Source organism: Oncorhynchus kisutch, linkage group LG20 (genome assembly GCF_002021735.2).
Source record: "Oncorhynchus kisutch isolate 150728-3 linkage group LG20, Okis_V2, whole genome shotgun sequence".
NCBI lineage: Eukaryota > Metazoa > Chordata > Actinopteri > Salmoniformes > Salmonidae > Oncorhynchus > Oncorhynchus kisutch.
The window spans coordinates 19,392,742-19,416,122 of NC_034193.2; the positions used below are offsets into that span (position 1 = coordinate 19,392,742).

At 43.4% G+C, this 23,381-nt stretch overlaps 4 protein-coding genes across 4 annotated transcripts; 2 read left to right on the forward strand and 2 right to left on the reverse strand.

Moving 5' to 3' along the window:
• Window positions 1-508: 508 nt before the first annotated feature.
• Window positions 509-3,146, reverse strand: mrpl10 (mitochondrial ribosomal protein L10). Its single transcript, XM_020453548.2, has 5 exons — window positions 2,630-3,146; window positions 1,787-1,956; window positions 1,397-1,561; window positions 1,164-1,308; window positions 509-1,030 (listed from the first exon to the last, which is right to left on the reverse strand). Exons 1-5 carry the CDS (start codon window positions 2,763-2,765, stop codon window positions 777-779), a joined length of 870 nt encoding a protein of 289 aa, XP_020309137.1. The 5' UTR covers window positions 2,766-3,146; the 3' UTR covers window positions 509-776.
• On the forward strand, window positions 2,847-8,603 carry pnpo (pyridoxamine 5'-phosphate oxidase). Its single transcript, XM_020453550.2, has 7 exons — window positions 2,847-4,407; window positions 5,071-5,195; window positions 5,292-5,391; window positions 5,745-5,798; window positions 6,398-6,526; window positions 6,633-6,703; window positions 6,872-8,603. The coding sequence occupies exons 1-7, from the start codon at window positions 4,363-4,365 to the stop codon at window positions 7,035-7,037; spliced, it is 690 nt and encodes a 229-aa protein (XP_020309139.1). The 5' UTR covers window positions 2,847-4,362; the 3' UTR covers window positions 7,038-8,603.
• prr15lb (proline rich 15 like b) lies at window positions 8,503-14,123 on the reverse strand. The gene is made up of 2 exons (XM_020453551.2): window positions 13,868-14,123; window positions 8,503-9,635 (listed from the first exon to the last, which is right to left on the reverse strand). The coding sequence occupies exon 2, from the start codon at window positions 9,602-9,604 to the stop codon at window positions 9,281-9,283; it is 324 nt and encodes a 107-aa protein (XP_020309140.1). The 5' UTR covers window positions 9,605-9,635; window positions 13,868-14,123; the 3' UTR covers window positions 8,503-9,280.
• A 1,317-nt stretch (window positions 14,124-15,440) lies between these two features.
• On the forward strand, window positions 15,441-20,172 carry cdk5rap3 (CDK5 regulatory subunit associated protein 3). The gene is made up of 14 exons (XM_020454359.2): window positions 15,441-15,586; window positions 16,022-16,067; window positions 16,155-16,286; window positions 16,400-16,500; window positions 16,596-16,644; window positions 16,969-17,147; window positions 17,332-17,468; window positions 17,576-17,720; window positions 17,907-18,017; window positions 18,270-18,348; window positions 18,491-18,579; window positions 18,837-19,042; window positions 19,680-19,851; window positions 19,958-20,172. Exons 1-14 carry the CDS (start codon window positions 15,581-15,583, stop codon window positions 20,021-20,023), a joined length of 1,518 nt encoding a protein of 505 aa, XP_020309948.1. The 5' UTR covers window positions 15,441-15,580; the 3' UTR covers window positions 20,024-20,172.
• Window positions 20,173-23,381: the final 3,209 nt, after the last annotated feature.

The following is a 23,381-nucleotide window of genomic DNA, read 5'->3' on the forward strand; positions in this document are numbered from 1 at the left end:
AATAAAGACTCGTCAATGTTCTTCTGACACAAAGAATACACATGATCCAATGTTTTGACATCATGAGAAGATCTATAGTTAAATCAAACAAAAAACAGTATGGCACACACAACCCTGTGGGTTAGTAGTAATAATAATATTATTGTAGGGCTTGCCCTGTGACATACTGATATTGAACTGAGATGAATATGGTAGTTTCCCTCCCACAAACTCAGAATAACAGTTGTAATAGACTAACTGACCCAGATTAACATGTGGTAATCCCCAGATTAGCCTTTATCAGGATCTCCAAGACCACTTGTGTTTATTTTTGTCTCATATGATCCTCATAACTATTGGAGCATGCATGACTATTGGCACTGACTTTTACAAATGTCTACCCACATATTCATATATTCAAAAAGGATCAACGCAGAGGATTTCCTCAACCAAGAAGGTTGGTCCATTTACTTTGAGCTTTTTGGACCAATCACTTCAAATCAATAACAAAACACTTGCCATTGGCTAATACAATATTTTAAACATCATTTATTTTTGATATGGTCAAAGAGGCCTTAGAACAGAACATGAGTAGTAATCAAAATAATGAACAAAAGGAACAAAAACATGTTTTCTCCAAGAGTTGCTCTCAAGAGGTGTTGTAGCGGTTCATGTTGTACTGTACATTGTATGACCTCCAGGTCAGAGGCAGACCTTGAATCTGCAGATATGACCTCCCAGTAGCCATAGTGCTGCCGACATCCTTCCCCTCCCCCGCGGGCGTGAATCGTCTAGACCTAAGCAGTCTCCTCTGCCTTGGGGGGGCTCTCCCCTGGGGTCCCGTTGGTACTGCCTGCGGGAGCCTGCTGTTTGAGGTACTGCTGGAGTATCAATGAGAGGTGGGCGGGGTGGCGCTGCAACATTGAGGCTGTCTGCGAGGTCAGCATGGTCAGGCCACTCACCAGCTCTCCCTGGACCACGGTCACTGATGGCAGCTTGGCATAGTTCAACACCCCCTGCCGACTCAGCAATATCTTCTCTATACAGGCCCCTGAAACAGTGGGAGGAGAAGTAAGGGTTTACACAATTGCTTGTATGATAGTAGCTTTACTGAAGTCAGGGAATAACATTTTGCTATACTGAGAGTGGGACCACCAGATTGCATTGGAAAAGTATTTACTTACCCAATAATACCATCTGGGGGCTGGTCCTCAAACTCAAAAGCATTTCCTTCACCTTTGGCTCTTTACTAACAAATAGAACTGTCTGGCCGATGAATAGAGGCCCCATGTTAATGTAAGGGCTGTCTGCCAGGTAGGACCTCATCACCTGTGGTTAAACAAGATTTAAAAAAACATCATTAACATCTTTCAAGATGCAATAGGCGATACAATTTGCGTCATAGTTACAATATGACCTGGTTGGGGATAAACTTGATTTTGATGCCATGCTTGTGGAGCCTGTGCTTGAGAAGCAGCATGTCCTCTGAATTGGTGGCGTTGTTTTGGATCACAGCGATCATCTTACAGTCCTGGAACATGGTCTGCAAATCCTTCTTCAAGAGCAACACCAGGCCACTTTCCTGTGAATAAAGCAGTATTCATAAATCAGCCATCATCTCGATACCAAGCCAGCTCACACCACTATTATTCCTAACCGGCTGCTGGGTGGGTGGAGGAGCTCTCCTTTCAGCACTAAACAAATATACATGTGTTTCTGAAAAAACAGCTCCAGGACACAAACTGACATTGACGGGTTGCTTGTGCTTGTTTTCGAGTTATAAACACATGCACTGGACTTCACTGACCTCCTGAACTGGTTTGACACGGGGGGTCAGAGCCCCGGGGGGAGCTGCAGGTTTGGGTGGAATGTATTCTGTGATAGCCATCAGCTTCTGTTTGAGGATGTGCATGGGCTTCCTGTGGCGCGTGACTGCCTTAGAGCCATGCCGGACACTCTGTGTCAAGGGAAGCCATCCTGTAGACACACGTTACAATAACAATGGGTTTATAAAGAAGGACTAAAAATAATAAATGTTTCTATGCAAACATTAAAACCTGATAATTATTTTATTCCATGCAATGCAGTTGACTTGTGTGTGCATACATTCCAATAATACAGTATAATGTATAAGTGATTCAATACAACCAGTGTTTTACAACCCATCTTTCTGTCAATGTTACTATCCTTGCACAATGATGGTCTTAGCTCAGGTTTGACATCAAAGATAGGATGTATTGCAGCAGGGCTATGCAACAGATTTGCACTTATAGTGTACAGATCATTCTGTACATCAAGCTCTCTGTTATAACCTTTCACCCAAGAGCAAAAGCATAAAGTTGCAAGGTTTGAGTCCTGGTGTATGTTGAATGGCTGCTGCTGTTGTTGCAATGTTCTGCTTGTTACAATGTAGCCATTAACTAGCTTATTCTAATGTAGTAATGTACTACTTGCTACAATGGAGCAACTTACAATGTAGCTAACTAATGAAGCCTAGCGCTCTAGGAAGTGACTGAGTTAGCCCTAATTTTAGTCATATTCAAAGTTAGCTGTGCGCTGTGTACTACAACCGAGCACATGGGCTCGTGCTCCAACATGACTTGACATGTAGCTGTATTTATAACGCTTTTATAAAAGCGAGGTACGTTACCCTGTTTTGGTAAAAGCCTGCCGCACAAGGTCGCCGCCATCTTTGTCAGGAAGCGTTGGAATGGGGGGCGTGCATCATACGTCAGACACCGATTACAGTTCCTACGTTCAAAACAACTGGGAACTCGGAAAAACATACGAGGTCAAATCATGACGTCTTGATTTTCAGGTCGGAGCTCTAGAAATGCCCCGAGTTCTTGACAGTTCAAGTTCAGTTTTCCCAGTCAGAGCTAGTCCCAGTTGTTTTGAACGCACTGAAGACGGAGATTTCCGAGTTCCCAGTTGTTTTGAACGCGGAAAGTAGTGTCGGTAGTTCGGCAATTTCAATGCCTCGATCAAAACAATTAAAAGAACCACAAGACAACAATGAACACGTAAAAAACATGAAGTCAGTGATCTTCATGTCGGAGGGTCGGAGCTCAAGAGACAGGTGCCCAAGTTTCAGACTTCAGAATTCTGGGTAGATTTTTCCCATTCGGATATAGTTTGTTTCCCCCAGGTTCCCAGTTGTCATGAACGGACTGAAGTCGGAGATTTCCGATCCCAGTTGTTTTGAACGCGGCAGTTGTTAAAATCATCTTACATTTTGCATTAAGTTGAACATGTATGCCTTTGAATTCGTAATTGTACTATCTGTGAAATTACGGATAAATGCGAAGACGGTGTAAAATATTCCGATTGATTTTCATTAGTATTTATCGATAAAGTAAAAAAAATAAAAATAATAATAATAACAGAGAAAGAGGCGAAGCAACAGGGTTGACTCCGCCACGAAAATAAGACCACGAAGTAAGGAATTTTTCAATGAGCGTGTCGAATTTGGTCAACAAAATATGGAATTGCTATTTAAAGCTTATTTGATCGAATAGACGTTCGTAGTGGTTAAGAGTGCAGTGGTATAAGTGGACGCACGTGGCATTTCGTTAAACTACTTTATATCGGAGTTGTGCAATCAGATCGCTTGAATGTTTGCTACTTTGCGGAACGGTTTGTACTGAACGACACATTTCCTCAAAACGTTTTTGAACATACGTTGAGGTACGTTTGCTCCATTTAGACATTCTGTGTCATTATAGCTTCTGTGACCGTTTGTACAGGGCCGTTGTGGCTAGAACCCATAGTGGTTACAACCCCAGGTGACTACTTTAAAATAGTGGAAGTCTTCAATGGCGCTGCGCATGCTAAAACGTCATTTTGGCCACTAGAGGCCTCTGTCCTTCTGTAGGCTCCTGTTTGGTGGGTGTGGCTTGAAGCAATGAGGACGTAATTAAAGGGGAGTGGCCATGATGACAGCATTCAAAAACAACAACTCAACCTCTCCCCGTTTTTCATCTGGACGTTCAGTACAGCGCCATTTCCATTCAATTGAACGCAGCCCTGTTGTTCACACGCGTATCTGCTCTCTCGTTGGCTAGAATGGTCCCACCTGATCTAGCCTTCTCCCACCTGACATATTTGAAGACATGTAATTCCGTTGTTAGAGCGGTCACTCGACTATCTTGACAATATATTAAAACGTCTTTGAGCGAATGTTTGCATAATATTTTACGTAAAACAACGAGCGTGATTACGTCGGCGTGTTTGTTGTAAAGCTTTTTCTTTTTCGGTTGCAATACGTTGAAGAATATCAGGGAAGTAGGTAAATACTTTAATCCCCAGGTTTCTTTGATAGCTTGCTGTCGAGCCTTATTTTATCAGTCACTTTGCACGAAATCTACCAGTGATTCTACAGACATGGATCTCAGTGACATGCGAAAAAAATACAAAGGAGACGAAGAGGTGAGAATTGACGAGTTTGAGTCCTTAGCTTTTTGGCTATGACACAAGCTACCTCACCGTTCTAATTTGGTGAATGGCTATAAAGATGTCAATGGCATGTGCAAATACATGCATATTCCAGAGGCACACCAATGTCTAGCCAGTGTGCTTGCATTGTTTCAATTGTGTATTAATGACCTGTTTTGTAATGTAAATTACGTTGACGACCCCAACATTTTCATTGCATCAAGTATACAATGTAAATTCAATGTACTTTAGTCATACGTTCAATCTGCTCACTTCGCTTACGTCCAGCGTCTTGTGATCTAATGAAGGGGCTTCTCTCCCCCAACAGCTCCTCCACTGGCAAAGGGAACATAAGGGCCCCAATTATATATCATGGGCCCAATCAGGTGGTTGCAACATGACAGAGTGTGTTGTAGAACAGATAGATAGTGTAGTCCTATAGAACAGAGGTTTGTGGCACCTCTAGTCATATTCTATTTATCATCTACGTTTTGACGTTTCACCTCACTGCGTAGCCTACACCCCAGCAATTGGAGTGATCAGAACTTCATTGAAGATGTCATAATAAACATGGGCCAACGTTGAGTTCCCTAAATGCTTATGACTTCAATGTAATGTGCATTTTGATGTAAAAGCCTCTATCTTAACTTGTTTTAGTGCTTTGAAGAGAATCATCTTGTTTCTCTGGACCCCATCAAGCAGTTTGGAGATTGGTTTGATCAAGCCACAAAGTGTCCTGAAATCGGAGAGCCCAATGCAATGTGCATCGCCACATCCACCAGGTGAGTACCCCCATAAGTAGTCCCTCAAGCACAATGCTTGCTTCTTAAGCTAAATTGTAACACATTTTCTATCAATCTGTCTGTTTCTTCATAAAGAGATGGACGTCCATCTGCTCGAATGGTCTTGTTAAAAGGCTACAGTGAAGAAGGCTTCCGGTTCTTTACCAACTACGAGAGCCGGAAAGGTGGTGAGCTGGTTAGTACCTACTACTGTCACTAGGCAGGCATCTTCCTCCCTTTCCTCTCAAGTGCATGTGTAGCACATGGGGATGTGCGAAACAAACTTACTCCTCAGCCTGAAGTGTCCCCACTTGCGCCAGTGATTAGCTAGCTTTTCACGTGACACCAACTGGTAAGACACTTATTGAGGTCGTGCATGCTAGCAAGACAGAGGTCCTGGGTTCGAGCCTCAGTGTGAGCCGATTCAGGGGGAAGTGATACTTGCTGAGTAAACAGCGTGACGTCCTGTGCACCTGCACCACTAGATTATGTCGTACTACTTCTGTTTTCCGATTTTTACATCTGATATTTTCATATCCCTTCCTGTAGGAGAGCAACCCTTATGCATGTCTGTGCTTTTACTGGGAGCCTATCAACAGGCAGGTATGTGCTTCATTTTTACCTCTTAAAAGGTAGCATACTTGTTAACCCATTGTTTCAATATCTTTAAATGTCTTTGATTTGGTATGATGAATATGTTGTGATTTGTTTTTTGAATGAATTAAAGGGCAATTCCATCACTTCAACCTAATTTCATTATCTCCAGCACAATACCAGTGTCTACATATGTGAAGACAGGCGCATTTATGTTTGGTTAAAAAAAATAAAAAAAATAATTTTACCTGATGACATCATCAAAATGTAAAACATTTTTAAAAACTGTGATTTTTAAACTCTATGAGATGTGTGGTGATGTGGAGAGAAATAAAAGACCCTCCCTTTGGCTAGAAACTCATTGCAGGTTAATCCTAGCCCATAATGTCACAGAGAAGTGTTATTTTTTAAATATTTCTTGTCTTTTTAACCACAGATCATAGAAATGTGCCGGTTTCTTATGTAGACACTCGGCTGGAGGTAACGAATATGGGGTTGAAAAGTGGTGGAATTTCCCTTTAACAAATGTAGGATGGCACTGAATTTGCTGTACAGTTAGTTGGCCCTCACTTGAGAATGTGTGTGTGTGTGTGTGTGTGTGTGTGCAGGTCCGTATCGAGGGCAACGTGGAGAGAATCCCCTATCAGAGCTCCTGTGACTACTTCCACTCCCGGCCCAAGAGTAGCCAGATCGGGGCCGTTGTGAGCAGACAAAGCACTGCAGTCCCTGACAGAAATGTGAGGACCACCAATGTATTATAGAGATCCACCGTTGGACTTATTGCCAAAATGAGGGAAATGAATGAAAATATGTGAAATCTGCTGGTTTTATTTCACTCTGCAGTACCTGAGACAGAAAAATGCAGAGCTGAAGGAAAAGTACAAGGACACAGATGTCCCCATGCCCGACTACTGGTTAGTATATTAAATCACCAAAGCGGTGCACTAAATTGTCTATCATGTAATCTCAGTTAATCCAGAATTAAAATCTGAGAAATTTGGTCAGATGCTGTCCACGAGAGATGATCTCTATCACGTAAGCCTGTTCTTGTTTTTGCACATTGTCCCTCTATCTTCCAACAGGGGAGGCTATATCGTCAAGCCTTACTTGATAGAATTCTGGCAGGGTCAGACCAACAGGCTACATGACCGCATCGTTTTCACGAGGCTGAAAAATGGAGAGAGTGTTCTAGAAGAGTATGAACATAATGCTGAGGCGGGCTGGGTCTACCAGAGGCTATCCCCATGAGGTCGGTTACATTAGGGGAAATGGACTAAAGGCAAGGCTGGAGATTGGGCCTAGAGTACAACTCACTCATGATGTCATCATCGTCAACCAAATGACATGAGTGATGAACCAAATGATGTTGAATAACTACGTGCTATATGTGTGTCTTTAAAAAAGCAAATTATGGCTTGTTTTCTCCAATTGTTGTTTAATAACAAATCAAGGAGTGATTTATTTATATATATATATTCCCCTCTGTATGGTTAGGTGGCCTGATTGCCTGTTGTCTCCAGGACAACAATGGGAAATGATCAACGTCATGTGACTATACGGTCTAGCATGTAACCTGTGACGCAAGGTTTCACGAATCTCAATATGCTGTATGGCATACTTTACATTCCCTGATGCTTGATGTGCAAAGTCTGTCTGGTACAGTAGTCAATGTTAGATAATTATTGACAGTTAACCGGTTATCCAATAAATGCATTTCCTCGACCTCCAGAACCCCCGGAAACTCTGTACTTATAAAAAGCGCAATCTCCAGTAGTGTCTATCTGTTATTGAACATTTGTACCTGAGTTCCACTGTATTGGATGACATGTTCTGTCTAACAGCTAATATGTCTTCTGAAGGCCCAAATCCACAGCAGTTTCTCTGTCATGTAATACAGATAACTTATTAGGCTGTAGTCTCTGTGTTGAATTTGTTAGGGATTGATTGTCATGTCTGTGGCTCAAACTGCCTTTTTAATATAGGTAAATTAAGATTAGAAGAGTTGGCACGAGTTCAATTGTGCCAAGGTAAGTCAGTGTATAAAGTCAGTCATGTCTGAGAATGAGCTTGGTTGTTCACTTGATTTTCTTGGTGTGTGAAGACCTCTGCGCTCGCGACAGTTGAAATGGCACATCCGAATTGTGATCGACTGAAGGGATGTGAAAATGTTTTAATCTGCAAGTGAGTACTCCATGCTTTTTCTGGCCAAAAGATGTCGGTGTTAGTGGTTAAGGGCGCTGTACTGCAGCGCCAGCTGTGCCATCAGATACTCTGTGTTCGCGCCAGGCTCTGTCGTAACCGGCCGCGACCGGGAGGTCCGTGGGGCGACGCACAATTGGCCTAGCGTCACCCGGGTTAGGGAGGGTTTGGCCGGTGGGGATATCCTTGTCTCATCGCGCACCAGTGACTCCTGTGGCGGGCCGGGCGCAGTGCACGCTAACCAAGGTTGCCAGGTACACGGTGTTTCCTCCGACACATTGGTGCGGCTGGCTTCCGGGTTGGATGCGCGCTGTGTTAAGAAGCAGTGCGGCTTGGTTGGGTTGTGCATCGGAGGACGCATGACTTTCAACCTTGGTCTCTCCCGAGCCCGTACAGGAGTTGTAGCGAAGAGACAAGATAGTAGCTACTAAAAACAATTGGATACCACAGAAAAAGGGGTCAAATAAAAAGCTACATTTTACCTACCACTAAGTATGTTGCCATACACCTTGACTGACATTTTGATGTTTTTCAATCAACTTTATTTCATGCAGATCTTTTTAGCGTGTTCGATGAAACAGAACTGTATATAAATAAAATAATCACTGGATCACATTATACTCTTGACTTGTTCTTATGGATAGACATGCCCTTTTCTGTGATCACTTCAATACCATGTATCCCTCACATCTCCTTTCTGACTCCATTTGCCCAAGCCTCGCCACCAACTGGACTCCGATGAAGTGACAAACTGGACGATAAATCCCTGATGGAGGGCCAAGTTTACACATTCTTACATCACCATGTCGGAAACTAGACTACTTCATATCATTACAGGTCATTAAATATACAAAATATGTGGAACTAACATTTATAACAGATTAATTTTTGCAGCTAAACATTTTCCATAATTTATTTATCTTATACTAACTACAGTGAAAAATTCCCTCCAGGTTACTGGTCATGAGTCCTTGTAAAGACACAGGCAACATATTGCCATATTCTTGGAAATTTTCAGTGTTGTCCAAGTGCAGTGAGCTCAGGAAGAGCTGGTGAAAAATACCATCCATTCTAATATGTTTGCATCAATGAACCTTGAACAGTGTTGTGGATGTGCATGATAATTCAGCTGGTTACAGTATTATCTGTGTACTTAGGTGTGGAGCCCACCTTGGGAGTGTATATATGTTTTGTACCAATAAGATTATGGATGTGTTTGTGTCGTGAATGGTGTGGCTGTCTGTAATGCATGACTTAAAAAAGAGCCTAAAAAGCATGCACCTGGTTATTTGCTATTTCTCTGCCCTGTGATTCTCATCCCTGAGACTGTGTTCAGAGAACAGCATAGGGTTCTCAGCCAGTGTGGCACGGATCTTCTTCTTCTCCTTGAAGCGACCAGAGTGGGACACCTTAACATGGCGACCTTTAGTGGCTGACTTATCCACTATCTTCTCCAGTCTGGCACTGAATTGGTTGTCCATTGGGTCTGTGGGGAGCTGAGGGCTGTTGTGATGTTCCTTATTATTATTACCATACTCTTGAGGGATCTCGTACAGAACCTTTGCCTCAGACTTCGTAGGTGAGAAGGTCAGCTTCCACCAGCTAGGGTCAGCCATGGCACAAACAGAGACTGGAGGGGGGATTGACCTAGGGAGGAAAAGGGCACCCGGTTATGTCAATCAGTAACGTGGGTTTTTGTGAGAGTTACACAGTAAGAGGTTTGAAGTTCAAGTTCAAGAGACACAAGCAGGGGGGTTCTTGTAGTTGATTGCCTGACTAAATTGACTCATTCCTTACATTCCAGGGCAAAAAAAGTGAAAATGATCCAGACCTTTAATATAATAGCATTCATTAGCTGACAATGATCAACTTTTATCTTGAGAGTTAAAAACACACTCCAGCTGTAACACTTGTGAACTTTTCCTGTTGAAAAACACACGTATACATACAGTAATGTACACACAGTCACACACTTAATGGGGAAACATTTTTTGGAAGCAAAAAAGGGTTTTTAAGACAACTGAAAATGTCAAGGAGATGGTCTGATGTGATGTCATTGGCCTCCGCCCTTGCTTGTGGGAACAATAGAGGAGACATTGGAACTACGGGTCAAGTGTAAATGCAGTCAAAGTTGACATTTTTGAGTTAATGATAGATTTTGGCCATATTGACTGAATATAAAGAAAACATTTTAAGCAGGGATTGATATTGAGGATTTCACTGTTGCCTGGGACAAGTGAACTGAGCCTGCTTTGAGGTGGCCCCATGGGGCTTAAAAAAAGAAAAGTGAAAACAACCAAGAATTCCATTAGCCTAAAACGTATCTAATTCCTCCCTATTGTTTAAGATGTTTACGTGAAAGATAGAAAATGTATGGGATTCATGGCAGTCGGGCAAGTTGAGCCTGCTCTCAGAATTGTTTTACTGATAACCAAAATACAAACATTTCCAGTCCTGGCCTTCCTCCCCTATGTGAAGGCAAATGCTTTCCATCACATTTTCCAGGTTGGCTGGTTTACTTTCTGTGTCTATATTCTATGTACTTATCTTATGAGTGTGTATTTACCAGAGGATTCATGCTGTAAATTGTTCACTCCCTTGTTTTTTTTGTTTTTTTTATTTAACCTGGCAAGCCAGTTAAGAACATATTCTTATTTACAATGACGGCCTACCCCGGCCAAACCCTAACCCGGACGAAGCTTGGCCAATTGTGTGCCGCCCTATGGGACTCCCAATCACAGCTGGTTGTGATACAGCCTGTAATCAAATCAGGGTCTGTAGTGAAGCCTCTAGCACTGATATGCAGTGCCTTAGACCACTGTGCTACTCGGGAGCCCTTGTTAGCAGTCTCTATCACATCACAGTGATAAAGACTAATCAAGGAGATGACTCATCTGACATCTGATACAGGCTCTCGGCTAATAAATTAACCGACACATTGAGAGGATCTCGTGTCTCTTCCATGTGATCTGATATCAACTCAGAAAAAACCTTTCGGCTGATGAGAAAGTAACTTGTTTCTCGAATCCACTCTAGATACGACACCAACTCAATACAAACTGCCAGGGGCTCAACTTTCACTGCATTTTTGTCCCCCCCCAACGCCCAGATTTATCATTGAAATGTGATACAAAACAAGGCAACTGTATGCTTTAGGACCATGCGGACGCCTCCGAGTGGTCAGGTAAGCTGTTTGGAGAGTTTATCAATATATATATATATATATGTGTATGTATGTATAATTATGCCCCCCCCCACTTCTAAAACCAAAGTTGCACCCCTGCAAACTGCATCCTTTTCCATTTTGGATTTGCGTGACACAAACCAATGCAAACCAATGGGCGCATAAATGCAAACAAGTAGCAATTACAAGAGCACACATATTGAGCCCAGGTATTGTGATGCTTTGTTATCCACTGTCAGTATGAGGTGTGCCCCAGCTCAGTCACCTGGCAACCTTTTAGCCAACATCCGTTCCAGTTGAAACGCCAGTAGTAATAGACTCACCCTTTTCTGATGATAATTTTAGCATGGTGTTGTAAGATTACAGGCATACCACAAATCATTTTTAAAATGTGAGCTATTTTGGGTATACCACATTGTGATAAGTTATGGGGTTAATAGATGTGTCATGTTATCTAACATTAATAGCATTAAAGCAGGTTATATTCAGGTTTCCTTGAGTTGTTTGGTGCAACATACAATGGAGATGGCAAGAATGAGACAATGCCATGTTTCCGGGAAACCAAGCAAGTGAATGCCACAGAAACATGCTTGTTACAGTCTATCATAGTCGAAAAATAAAGCAATATATTTATAAGTTGGGTTGGTTCTGTGGGAACTCTCTCTATATAGAATATGTTTATTTGCTTAAAATGCCCATATCTATTCTGATATGGCTGTAGTCCACAATTTATCATTTAAATGCAACAAGTAACAGATTAATTGTCATTGCCCTTAGTTTGCCCAACCCCATGGCATGAAGTTTACTCCAGCAGTCTTGACAGTACAGCTTGCTGTGGGTTTGATATCACACCCATGCAAATGTACATGGAATTACATCGCTTTCTTATCTGAAGCACTTGGCATTGGCAGAGTTTGGTGCTAGGCATATGCCTATGTACTGTAAGCAAGAAATAACAATCTGGTTCGGCTCATAGTAACTTCACTTTGTCACTGTCATGTTCAATGTAATTGTGTAATTTATTTGATGCAATCCTTGTTCCGAGCTAGTTTTACTCTTTGAGTTCATTTGCATTTTCTAATTGCACTTATTTGTGACCTGGTTGTTTACAGAGTCACAGACACCCAAGAAGCAGATGCGGTTGCTCCCCAAGATGAGCTTTTATGGCTTTGTAGCATCTCTAAAACGGTGCAGTTACCTCCTGGCTCAGTGTTGGACTCCTGTTCCCTGCCAACTTCCTGACTAACTATGACATAATGATTTATAGGGGTTGTAAATAGTCAATTAACTGATTATTAACCCTTTATTTTCAATATATATAAATGTTTCAGAAATGGTACCTTAAAGCTAGAATCTGCGGTTGAAAAAGGTGGTTACCGCGCCTCTGTTTAGGTAAAAAGCTGAGGGATGGGCCTGGAGAATATAACCACTTTCAAATTCATGGACAGAGCTTTGGTTGTAAGAACAGCCCATATCAAAATTATAGTTTTAACCATGTTTTCAAGCTATTCAGTGTTTGTTTACATTTATGAGGTTTACAAACCTTAGATTTAAAAAAAAGTGTTCTGATGGAGTATGACAGTTGAACTAAGCACACAAGGCATTTATAAGTTATAAATTAATGATATTATACCCATTGATTCTTGAAGAATATAAGTCCAAGTATGGATGTAGCAACTAAGGATTCTAGCTAATGGCTAATGGCAAGTGTTACCTGAAATAGTTTAACCAGGTTAGATTGATAACTTTGACCATTATTCTACCATCTCTCTGCCATCGTTGATTTGACCTTTACAAAGAGAACTCATATGACTCATTTGGGGTTCTCAGTAGGTCCTGTTTAATAAGTTACTCTGTGTTCTGCGAAGCTTCAAAGATCACAGTGAAGGAACAGCATGTTCACGCTGAACACTGAGAAATCACTAATTGAGTACAAAGCCTTGATGATACATTGTTTGAGCTTCTGAAAGGTGGGTCCAAGGACGTCTACTGTACTGTGTGCCTGAGCTTCCTTGAACACAGAGCTGGAATGTTGCATCAGTCTTGGGTTTCACTTTGGCTGCCAGGTTTCCTTAGCCTGGTTGCCTTCTCTGTTCAGCTATTGCATTCCACTCCTTGTCACTCCTATCATTTGCCAAAGAGACTGGCCTATGTCTTTGGCAAATGACAGGAGTGGCAAGGAGTGGAACGTTAGCTAAAAATACTGCTAACCAAACTAAGGTTCACTGTTGACCTATAACATGGGAAGGATGCTCGGAGGGCACACTGATTTCTCACATAGTTGTGGCCCTCGTGTCTCTTCATATTTCATGTTTATCAGTTGTGACCTATCTGGACAATTTGAATCATTATTTTTGCTATGTCAGAAGGGCTGGCACATGGCTTGTACCCAGTTGATTTGGCATTTTTGTTTCCCACCATTGTTTGATTTTTGGGGAGTTTAATTAGACACTATCAACTTGATGCCACGGAAATGTAAAATGTAAGCAAATGTACTGTATCAGGATATTTAGAATTGTATTACATATAGTGAAATGCACACAATAAGAAATGGTAAAATACATAAAGGCTAAAACACATCCTCTAAAAACATAAACATAACACAAGTAGCACATTGACATTCCAATTATGAACATTCCTACGAGAAATAATGGTCCCTTGATGGATGTACAGTGTGCATGAATGTAATGCTTACCTTGTTGATGGAGAATTGGTCTCTGTCCTGGAGAGGGAGTGGATTTCAGATGTGAAAATGTCCAACCATATCTTAGTGCTCTCCTAGTTAGAGGTTCTGCATTAATTTCTTATACTTTATTATTCTCTCTTTCTCTTCCTGTTCTCTTTTCACATTCACTCAGTTTCTCAGTCCTCCTTATGTTGACACTCAGGTGTTCCGTCACAGGTGCAGTCTCTCTCTCTCTCTTGCTCTCGCTCTTTCTCTCTTGCGCACGCACACACACAAACACACCAGTGGAGGCTGGTGGGAGCAGCTATAGGAGGACGGGCTCATTGTAATGGCTGGAATGGAATCAATGGAACGGAGTCAAACGTGGTTTCCATTTGTTTGATGTGCTTGATACCGTTCCATTTATTCCATTACAGCCATTACAATGGGCCCGTCCTCCTATAGCTCCTCCAACCAGCCTCCTCTGACACACACACACAAAGACAGCCAAATACAAGCAAGTAAATGTAACAACCATGTGATTTGAAGTGGACTTGTTGTCAGAATGCCCAACCCCTTTCAAGAGTACTGTTAAGTTACTGTCCCACTGGGCACACACTGGTTGAATCAATGCTGTTTCCACGTCATTTCGATGTAATGTGGAATAGATGTTGAATTGACGTCTGTGCTCAGCGGGGTCTTACAGTGAACTTGAGAGGTGTGCAGCTTTCCAGTTGGTTAATGAATGCACTATTACAACCCCTCTCTTACTGCAAAACTGGATCTGTTTCCAAGTGGAATGGAGTGGAAACAACTTGTTTTAATCGGCCTAAGCCATGTTTTCTCATGGCTATAGCCATATCATTGGAATAATATGCTGAAACAAAAGACTGACAAGTGACGTGGTAATAATTTGTCTTCACTAATGTGATTGGATCATTGATATCCTTATGTTTGCAACAATGTTTTTCCAGTTTCCATCCCTTTGGGTCGCTCCTCTTTTCAGTTCGCTGCAGCTAGCGACTGGAACGAGCTGCAAAAAAACACTCAAACTGGACCCTTTTATCTCCATCTCTTCATTCAAAGACTCAATTAGGGACACTCTTATTGACAGTTGAAAAGACCTCAACAAAAATAAATGTTCATTCAACTTTTGAATTAATAGCCTGTCCACAGAGGAGAAATACAATGTGTCACCATTGCTCAAAGTCAGAGGGGAAATCACAGACAAGGAATTCATTCCCAGGCCTGCTTTGCAAGTTTGAATAACATTCAACATGACTTGGGAAATATTTGCTTACAGTAAACTATGACCATATCTACGCCACTTGGTGATGTAGATCATGTTTGAGTAGATTCATCAATGCTGGTAGGCTACTAAATAATAAATTCATTGTTTCATTCCAAAGTCCTGCATTGAGCCTGTGATTGAGCCCTGATTAATATCAGCTCAAGACATGAATTAAACCTGAGGGTACAACGCCCTCTGTTGGTAGACGTCATCCAATCCGGAACTAAAATATGTACCTATTAGAATCAGTCCTAAGTATGGTACAATTCCATTGGTTTATGAAAGTTCGCTTTCCTACCATCACGTTTTTCTATTGGTCCTTCGTCTGGTAACGTGTCGTTTTGGGTGTAAATAGTGGAATAGCGGATTAACTTGAAGAAGTCGCAGAAATATAACTGCAATGTGCCAAGAATAATAAACATCCAACAATTCCATGAACAGTTGAAGAGGCGATGGAGGTACATGTATGAATATATGTTGTTTTTCTTCAGAACAATGGTTTGAAGACTGTTCAGCTTGGCCTGCATGGTCTCTAGTTACTTCTGCTGAACTGTCGACCAGTAAATATTTTGATGAATTGCTCTCCATTATCTTGTCCTCGCAGATTAATTCGTGCACGGTAGTGTCAGTAATTTACACGAACCCGCTACTATATATATATCTATCCATATATTGATAACAAGCTAACGCATCTAGTTAGCTGTCAATACTCACAGATTGTCAAAACACTCCTTTCCATCCATATGCGGTTGTTTATATCTAGACTTTCACTTTGACCTTTCCTATGGCTGCCACTGTTCACGTGAAAATGTAGGAGCTACAATTCCCCTTTCTTAAATGCAGCTGTTCAAGTAACGTTATTAGGCTAACATTTAACCTCATCTTCTCAACAGAATCTTCAAAATCTTCCTATTGACATACAGACTAGTAAGCTTTTAGGTAAGATTGGATATAGTAATGAATGGGACATTTTTCTACGAGTCTTTGGATTTCTGTAGCGGTACATTAACCAGCTATCCCCTGTAGACTGGCTGGTGGACCGACGACACTGCAGTCTGAAATGGCAGAGTGCTGTTATGAGCATCCGGGAGAAGATCAACGCTGCGATGCAGGACATGCCAGAGAACGAGGAGATCAAGGAGCTTCTCTCAGGGTCCTGTAAGTCCCTCACTCTCCTGACTGCTCCACAGCGACTATTCAGATAAACGCAGATGTCTGGTACTTGCCATTGACATACCAAAATATAATAGTGCCGTCCTTTGTTATTGCAGACATCCACTACTTCCACTGCTTGAGGATAGTGGACATCCTGAGGGGTACTGAGGCCTCTTCCAAAAACATCTTTGGCAGATACTCCTCTCAGAGGATGAAGGTGAAGTGACATACAATGTCTGACAGTTGTTTTTGTCATTGTTTATCCCCCAAGTAGCCATCTACAAACCAGTGTTCTCTGTTTTGTTGCTGCAGGACTGGCAAGAAATAGTGTCCCTCTATGAGGCAGACAATGTTTACTTGGGTAAGTATGAGATGAAATAGTGGGCTCATCTATGAGGCAGACAATGTTAACTTGGGTAAGTGTGTGATGAAATAGTGGCCCTCTATCCTGGTTGTGGGGATCCACAAGGTGTGCAGGCTTTTCAGCTATTCAATGGTTGAATGATTTGTAGTTTAGTGGAATTGAGTTTTTTTTTCTAGTAAAACTGGGTTGGAATAAAGCCTCAGTACCCTGTGGGTCCATGCTCAAGACCGGGATGGAGGAACACTGATGGATGTATGAAATAAGATTTGAATATAGACTGAGTGTGACTGAGTATTGACTCTTCCCCGTTGTGTGACGCAGCGGAGGTGGCCAGCTTGTTGAGTCGCACTGTGAGCTATGAGGGTCCGGCCCTGAGGAAGCAGGTAGCCAAGGCCCAGCAGCTTCAGCAGGAGTTGAGCCGGAGAGAGACTGAGTGCCAAAGCTCTGCCGCGGACCTGAGGGAGCGCTTCTACGCAGGCTGCAAGCAGTACGGCATCATGGTGAGGACACACAGAGTGAAACGCTGTGGTATGCATGTGGTGAAAATAGAGGTACAGCATATGTGTTACGCTGATGCATAGGAACACTGATCCATACCTCAAGGCAAGGGTACAGCGTGATATTCTGTATTTAAAATGGTATACTTTCCCTGTGCCTGGCTGACACAATTTATTTCTCTCCCAGGGGGAAAATGTGGCTCGGGAACTGCAGGCTCTGGTGAAGGATCTACCAACGACTCTTGTGGAAGTGGGGAGGGACACAGCCAAGCTAGAGGAGCAAATCCAACTTTACACAGCCTTCACAAACTTTCTCTGTGACTGGTGAGTGTGAAATCCCTTCCAGGTTCTGTGGAAAACACTGGGCCTGGCTGGGTACGTCTTTTTGAATGGCATCAGTTGTTGAGTAAGAGTGTGTCGTCCTGCCACAGGGATGAGCCAGTGCTGCCCATGCTGACTTTCGCCCAAAAGAGAGGTAACACCACGTTCTATGAGTGGCGAACTGGAAAAGCACCAGCGGTCATCGAGAGGCCTGTAATGGAGGAGGCGCCCCCTGATACGGTCACAGAGGAAACGGTTTGTTGATCTTACACACACTCTATCCTTATAAGTTGGTCTAAAAGATGACAGTGGCTGCATCTTGAAACTAGTGTAAAATACTTTTAGGGCATTTGAAAATATCCTCTTAACTTTAAATTCACACACAATTCATTGTTATAGTAAGACGTCATGCTGACGGTGTCTATCTCTTTGTCCATTCAGATTGACTGGGGTGACCTGGGGTGTGGGACAGGGGCAGAAGGGACACAAGATGTGATCACGGTGGAGGATGGAGGAGTGGACTGGGGCATCAGCCTGGAGCCTGGCTCTGAGGTAAGAGTTAAGAGAACATACATTTTGTTCTTCATACATTTCTGTATGAACATTTTAGTGTTTGCCATGAATCTTATTTTCTTACTTACTTTCTAATCCTCTTTGTGGCTTGAGGCACATAAGATGCCTTTTATCCATAAGATGCCTTTTATCCATAAGATGCCTTTTATCCATAAGATGCCTTTTATCCATAAGATGCCTTTTATCCATAAGATGCCTTTTATCTCTCCATGTGTTTTTTTCCCCCCATAGGGCACAGTTGCAGGTGTCATTGATTGGGGAGAGAGTGAAACCCCTATAGAAATTGAGATCTTAGATATGGGCACGGACTGTGAGTATTCTTACCTTTTTATAACTGTAGCTGTAGACAAAAAAAAAAAGTTTCATAAATTCTACTGCGCAATGTATCTTCCGCATGGTAGCAGCACATTAAGAATGTGAAATGTGACCGTAAACTATGGCCGTGTGACCAGGTCCTGAGGGTGTGGCCAGGGGGGAGGATGCTCTGTCAATATTGGAGACCCCACAGACCCGCAGCCAGTACATCGACGAGCTGATGGAGGTAGGTAACCATCCGGCTCTAATGCACAACCCTCTGATGTTGTATGACAACTCTATTGAAAGATTTTGACAAGCCAGTCTCACTGTAATTGTGCATTTATCAGATTATGCTTTGAAATGCGTGGTATGGAAGTGCGTAGTATTACCTTTTACCGTCTTAAGATTGCAATGTACATGGCGAGTTGGTCTTAGCGCACCATTGTTTACTGACTGGAGATGAGAGCGCAGACTGAGCCAGTGTGGTTGTGTGTTGGGCAGTTGGAGGTATTCCTGACCCAGCGGCAGAGTGAGATGGGAGAGGAGGGCAATGTGGTGGCCATGTGTCAGTTCCAGCTGGCCCCCTCCATCATCCAGGGGCAGACCTGCCAGCGCATCCAGGAGATGCTGGCTGAGGTGCGCCACCTGCTGGAACGGCTGACCAACCTACGGATGCAGCACCTCTTCATGATCCAGGCCTCGCCACGGTGAGTCTTCACCACAACACTACAACTGTCAGCTTCATCAGTAGCATACCACCCTGCTTTACCAGCAGCATACCACTGCTGGCTTGCTTCTGAAGCTAAGCAGGGTTGTTCCTGGTCATTTCCTGGATGGGAGACCAGATGCTGCTGGAAGTGGTGCTGGAGGGCCAGTAGGAGGCACTCTTTCCTCTGGTCTAAAAAAATATCCCAATGCCCCAGGGCAGTGATTGGGGACACTGCCCTGTGTAGGGTGCCGTCTTTCGGATGGGACGTTAAATGGGTGTCCTGACTCTCTGAGGTCATTAAAGATCCCATGGCACTCATTATTAGAGTAGGGGTGTTAACCCCGTGTCCTGGCTAAATTCCCAATCTGGCCTTCAAACCATCACGGTCACCTAATAATCCCCAGTTTACAATTGGCTCATTCATCCCCCTCCTCTCCCCTGTAACTATTCCCCAGGTTGCTGTTGCAAACGAGAACGTGTTCTCAGTCAACTTACCTGGTAAAATAACGGATAAATAAAAAAGTAATCTCTATCATCTTCTCAGACCTCTACAACAACCAGTATTGCCATTAGCTGGTTCCTTGTAAAGGGTATTCAGGGGAACTCTCCATGCTGAGGTGGTGTGTGTGTCCCAGGTACGTAGAGCGTGTCTCGGAGGTCCTGAGGCAGAAGCTGAAGCAGGCAGACATCCTCGTGCTGAAGCGGGCCACACTGGCCGAGAAGAGACAGGAAGCTCTGGAAGAGCAGGCCACCCTGGAGCCCCGCATCGACCTCCTGGCTCAGCGCACCCACCAACTCCACAAACTGGTACTGTCCATCTGTCTCTCTCTCGTATGTCTCTGTCTGGTAGATTACAATGACGACGGGCAAGTGTGGGACCCACCTGACCTGTGACTTGTGTTGTGTTTTACAGATCGAAACGGACATTTCAAAACGCTACAACAACCGGCCTGTCAACCTAATGGGAGTCAATGTGTAGCTGTTGTAGTTCACCCAGATTTGTGTAATCGCCATAGCTCCCTAGAAAAAAAATTATGTTTGATTTGTTGTAAAGGTGTGTTGTTATGAATACTTTTTTTCATTATCTGCTGTAAACAACTCTTCAAATAATATACTGACATTGTTGTACCTGTTTTTAAACCGCTCCTAATGTTGCTAGGCAAGATAGATGTGAAACAGAAATAAGCACACTCGGGAGTGAGTATACACATTCTGCACTTGAATGAGATGCACAATGTCAACTCCCCCTACCGTTACACAATTCTTGATCTAAACCTCCGCTTTCTCCTTGAGCTCTTTGTTACTGCAACCTAAGATTCTAACATGTTGTGATCTCCTTTTCACCCCTGGGCAGCTAGCTGCATAATCACACTCCCAAAACTCATGACGATCGCAAGATTGAGAGGCTAATGGCCAGTATCATTGAATCTCAGCAGATGGATAAAGGGGAGGGAGAGGAGGGTAGATGTCCTTAGAGGGGTTTCTTTTGATATCACACAGACAAAGAACACCACTTATGGATAACGCTGAGGCTGAGTCAGTATTGTTGAAATGATCTGCACTGTATCCCAATATCGATGCATGTTATTGTCATGCAAATACCCTAGATGGTGGTGATAAGCAGTGTGTACAGTTCCCCAGAAAAATCCAATGGAGACGAGAATTTAACATTTATCAAACCAATCCCACATTAGAACAACATCTCAATTTCATGTAAATATGTTAAAGTTTCTCATTAGTTAGTTAGTCAAGTTTGATTATTTTATAGAAATCTATTTTAATCAGCCTCCACAACAATGTTAAGGACCCTGGGACTGAACACCTCCCGCTGCAACTGGATGCTGGACTTCCTGACGGGCGTGGCAGGTGATGACGGTAGGAAATAACATATCCTCCACGTGGCCATGCACGACTCTAACACCATTAAGTTTGCTTATGACACGACGGTGGTAGGCCTGGTCACAGACAACAATGAAACAGCCTATAGGGAGGAAGTCAAAGACCTGGCAGTGTGGTGCCAGGACAACAACCTCAATGTCAGAAAGACAAAGGAGCTGATCATGTACTACAGGAAATGGAGGGTTGAGCACGCCCCTATTCGAAACGACGGGGCTGTAGTGGAGCGGGACGATAGCTTCAAGTTCACTAAAGATCTATCCTGATCCACACACACCAACACAGTTGTGAAGAGGGCACGACAACGCCTCTTCCTCTGGAGGCTGAAAAGATTTGGCAATATTTGGCATCTACAGCTGTACCATTGAGACATATTGACTGACTGCATCACCACTTGGTAAAGCAACTGCTTGGCATCCGACCGCAAGGCACTACAGAGGGTAGTGTCTGCTGCCCATTACATCACTGGGGTCAAGCTCCCTGCCTACTATTTTTGTTCAGCATAGTTAGTCCATGTAGCTATTTGGCCATCTGCATTGGCCCTTTTCCCACAAGCTTTTTTTGACTCGTCACATACGCTGCTGCTACTGTTTATTATCTATCCTATTGCCTAGTTACTTTATTCCTAGTTATATGTACATACCTCAGTTTCCTCATACCCCTGCACACCGACTCGGTACTGTCTTGGTGTGCAGGGACCATGTTAGTTTGTTGTTGATGTGGACACCAAGGAACTTGAAGCTCTCAACCTGCTCCACTACAGCCCCGTCGATGAGAATGGGGGCGTGCTCAGTCCTCTTTTTCCTGTAGTCCACAATCATCTCCTTTGTCTTGATCACATTGAGGGAGAGGTTGTTGTCCTGGCACCACACGGCCAGGTCTCTTACCTCCTCCCTATAGGCTCTCGTCGTTGTCGGTGGTCAGGCCTACCACTGTTGTGTCATCTGCAAACTTAATGCTGCTGTTGGAGTTGTGCCTGGCCGTGCAGTCATGAGTGAACAAGGAGTACAGAAGGGGACTGAGCACGCACCCCTGAGGGGCCCCTGTGTTGAGGATCAGCGTGGCGGATGTGTTGCTACCTACCCTTACCACTTGGGGGCGGCCCGTCAGGAAGTCCAGAATCCAGTTGCAGAGGGAGGTGTTTAGTCCCAGGGTCCTTAGCTTATTGATGGTGGCACTATGGTGTTGAACGCTGAGCTGCAGTCAATGAATAGCATTCTCACATAGGTGTTCCTTTTGTCCAGGTGGGAAAGGGCAGTGTGGAGTGCAATAGAGATTGCATCATCTGTGGATCTGTTGGGGCAGTATCCAAATTGGAGTGGGTCTAGGGTTTCTGGGATAATGGTGTTGATGTGAGCCACGATTAGCCTTTCGAAGCACTTCATGGTTACAGAAGTGATTGCTACGGGTCGGTAGTTGTTTAGACAGGTTACCTTAGCGTTCTTGGGCACAGGCACTATGGTGGTCTACTTAAAACATGTTGGTATTACAGACTCGGACAGGGAGAGGTTTCAAATGTAATTGAAGAGACTTGCCTGTTGGTCAGCGCATGCCCGCAGTACACATCCTGGTAATCCGTTTGGCCCTGCGGTCTTGCCAATGTTGACCGGTTTAAAGGTCTTAATCACATCGGCTGTGGAGAGCGCGATCACACAGTCTTCCAGAACAGCATGCATGTTTCAGTGTTATTTGCCTCGAAGAGAGCATAGAAGTTGTTTAGCTCATCTGGTAGGCTCGTGTCACTGGGCAGCTCTCGGCTGTGCTTCCCTTTGTAGTCTGTAATGGTTTGCAAGCCCTGCCACATCTGACGAGCCGGTGTAGTTCGATTTGATCTTTGTCCTTTATTGACGCTTTGCCTGTTTGATGGTTCGTCGGGGGGCATAGCGGGATTTCTTATAAGCTTCCGGGTTAGAGTCCCACTCAGTGAAAGCGGCAGCTCTAGCCTTTAGCTCAGTGCGGATGTTGCCTGTAATCCATGGCTTCTGGTTGGGGTATGTAGATACGGTCACTGTGGGGACGGCATCATCGATGAAGCCAATGACTGATGTGGTGTACTCCTCAATGCCATTGGAAGAATCCCGGAACATATTCCAGTCTGTGCTAGCAAAACTGTCCTGTAGTTTAGCATCTGCTTCATCTGACCACTTTTTTATTGATCTAGTCACTGGTGCTTCCTGTTTTAATGTTTGTTTGTAAGCAGGAATCAGGAGGATAGAATTATGGTCAGATTTTCCAAATGGAGGGCAAGGGAGAGCTTTATATATGTCTCTGTGTGTGGAGTAAAGGTGGTCCAGAGTTTTTTTTCCTCTGGTTGCACATTTAACATGCTGATAGAAATTTGGTTAAACGGATTTAAGTTTGCCTGCATTAAAGTCCCCGGCTACTAAGAGTGTCGCCTCTGGGTAAGCGTTTTCTTGTTCGCCTGTGGCAGAATACAGCTC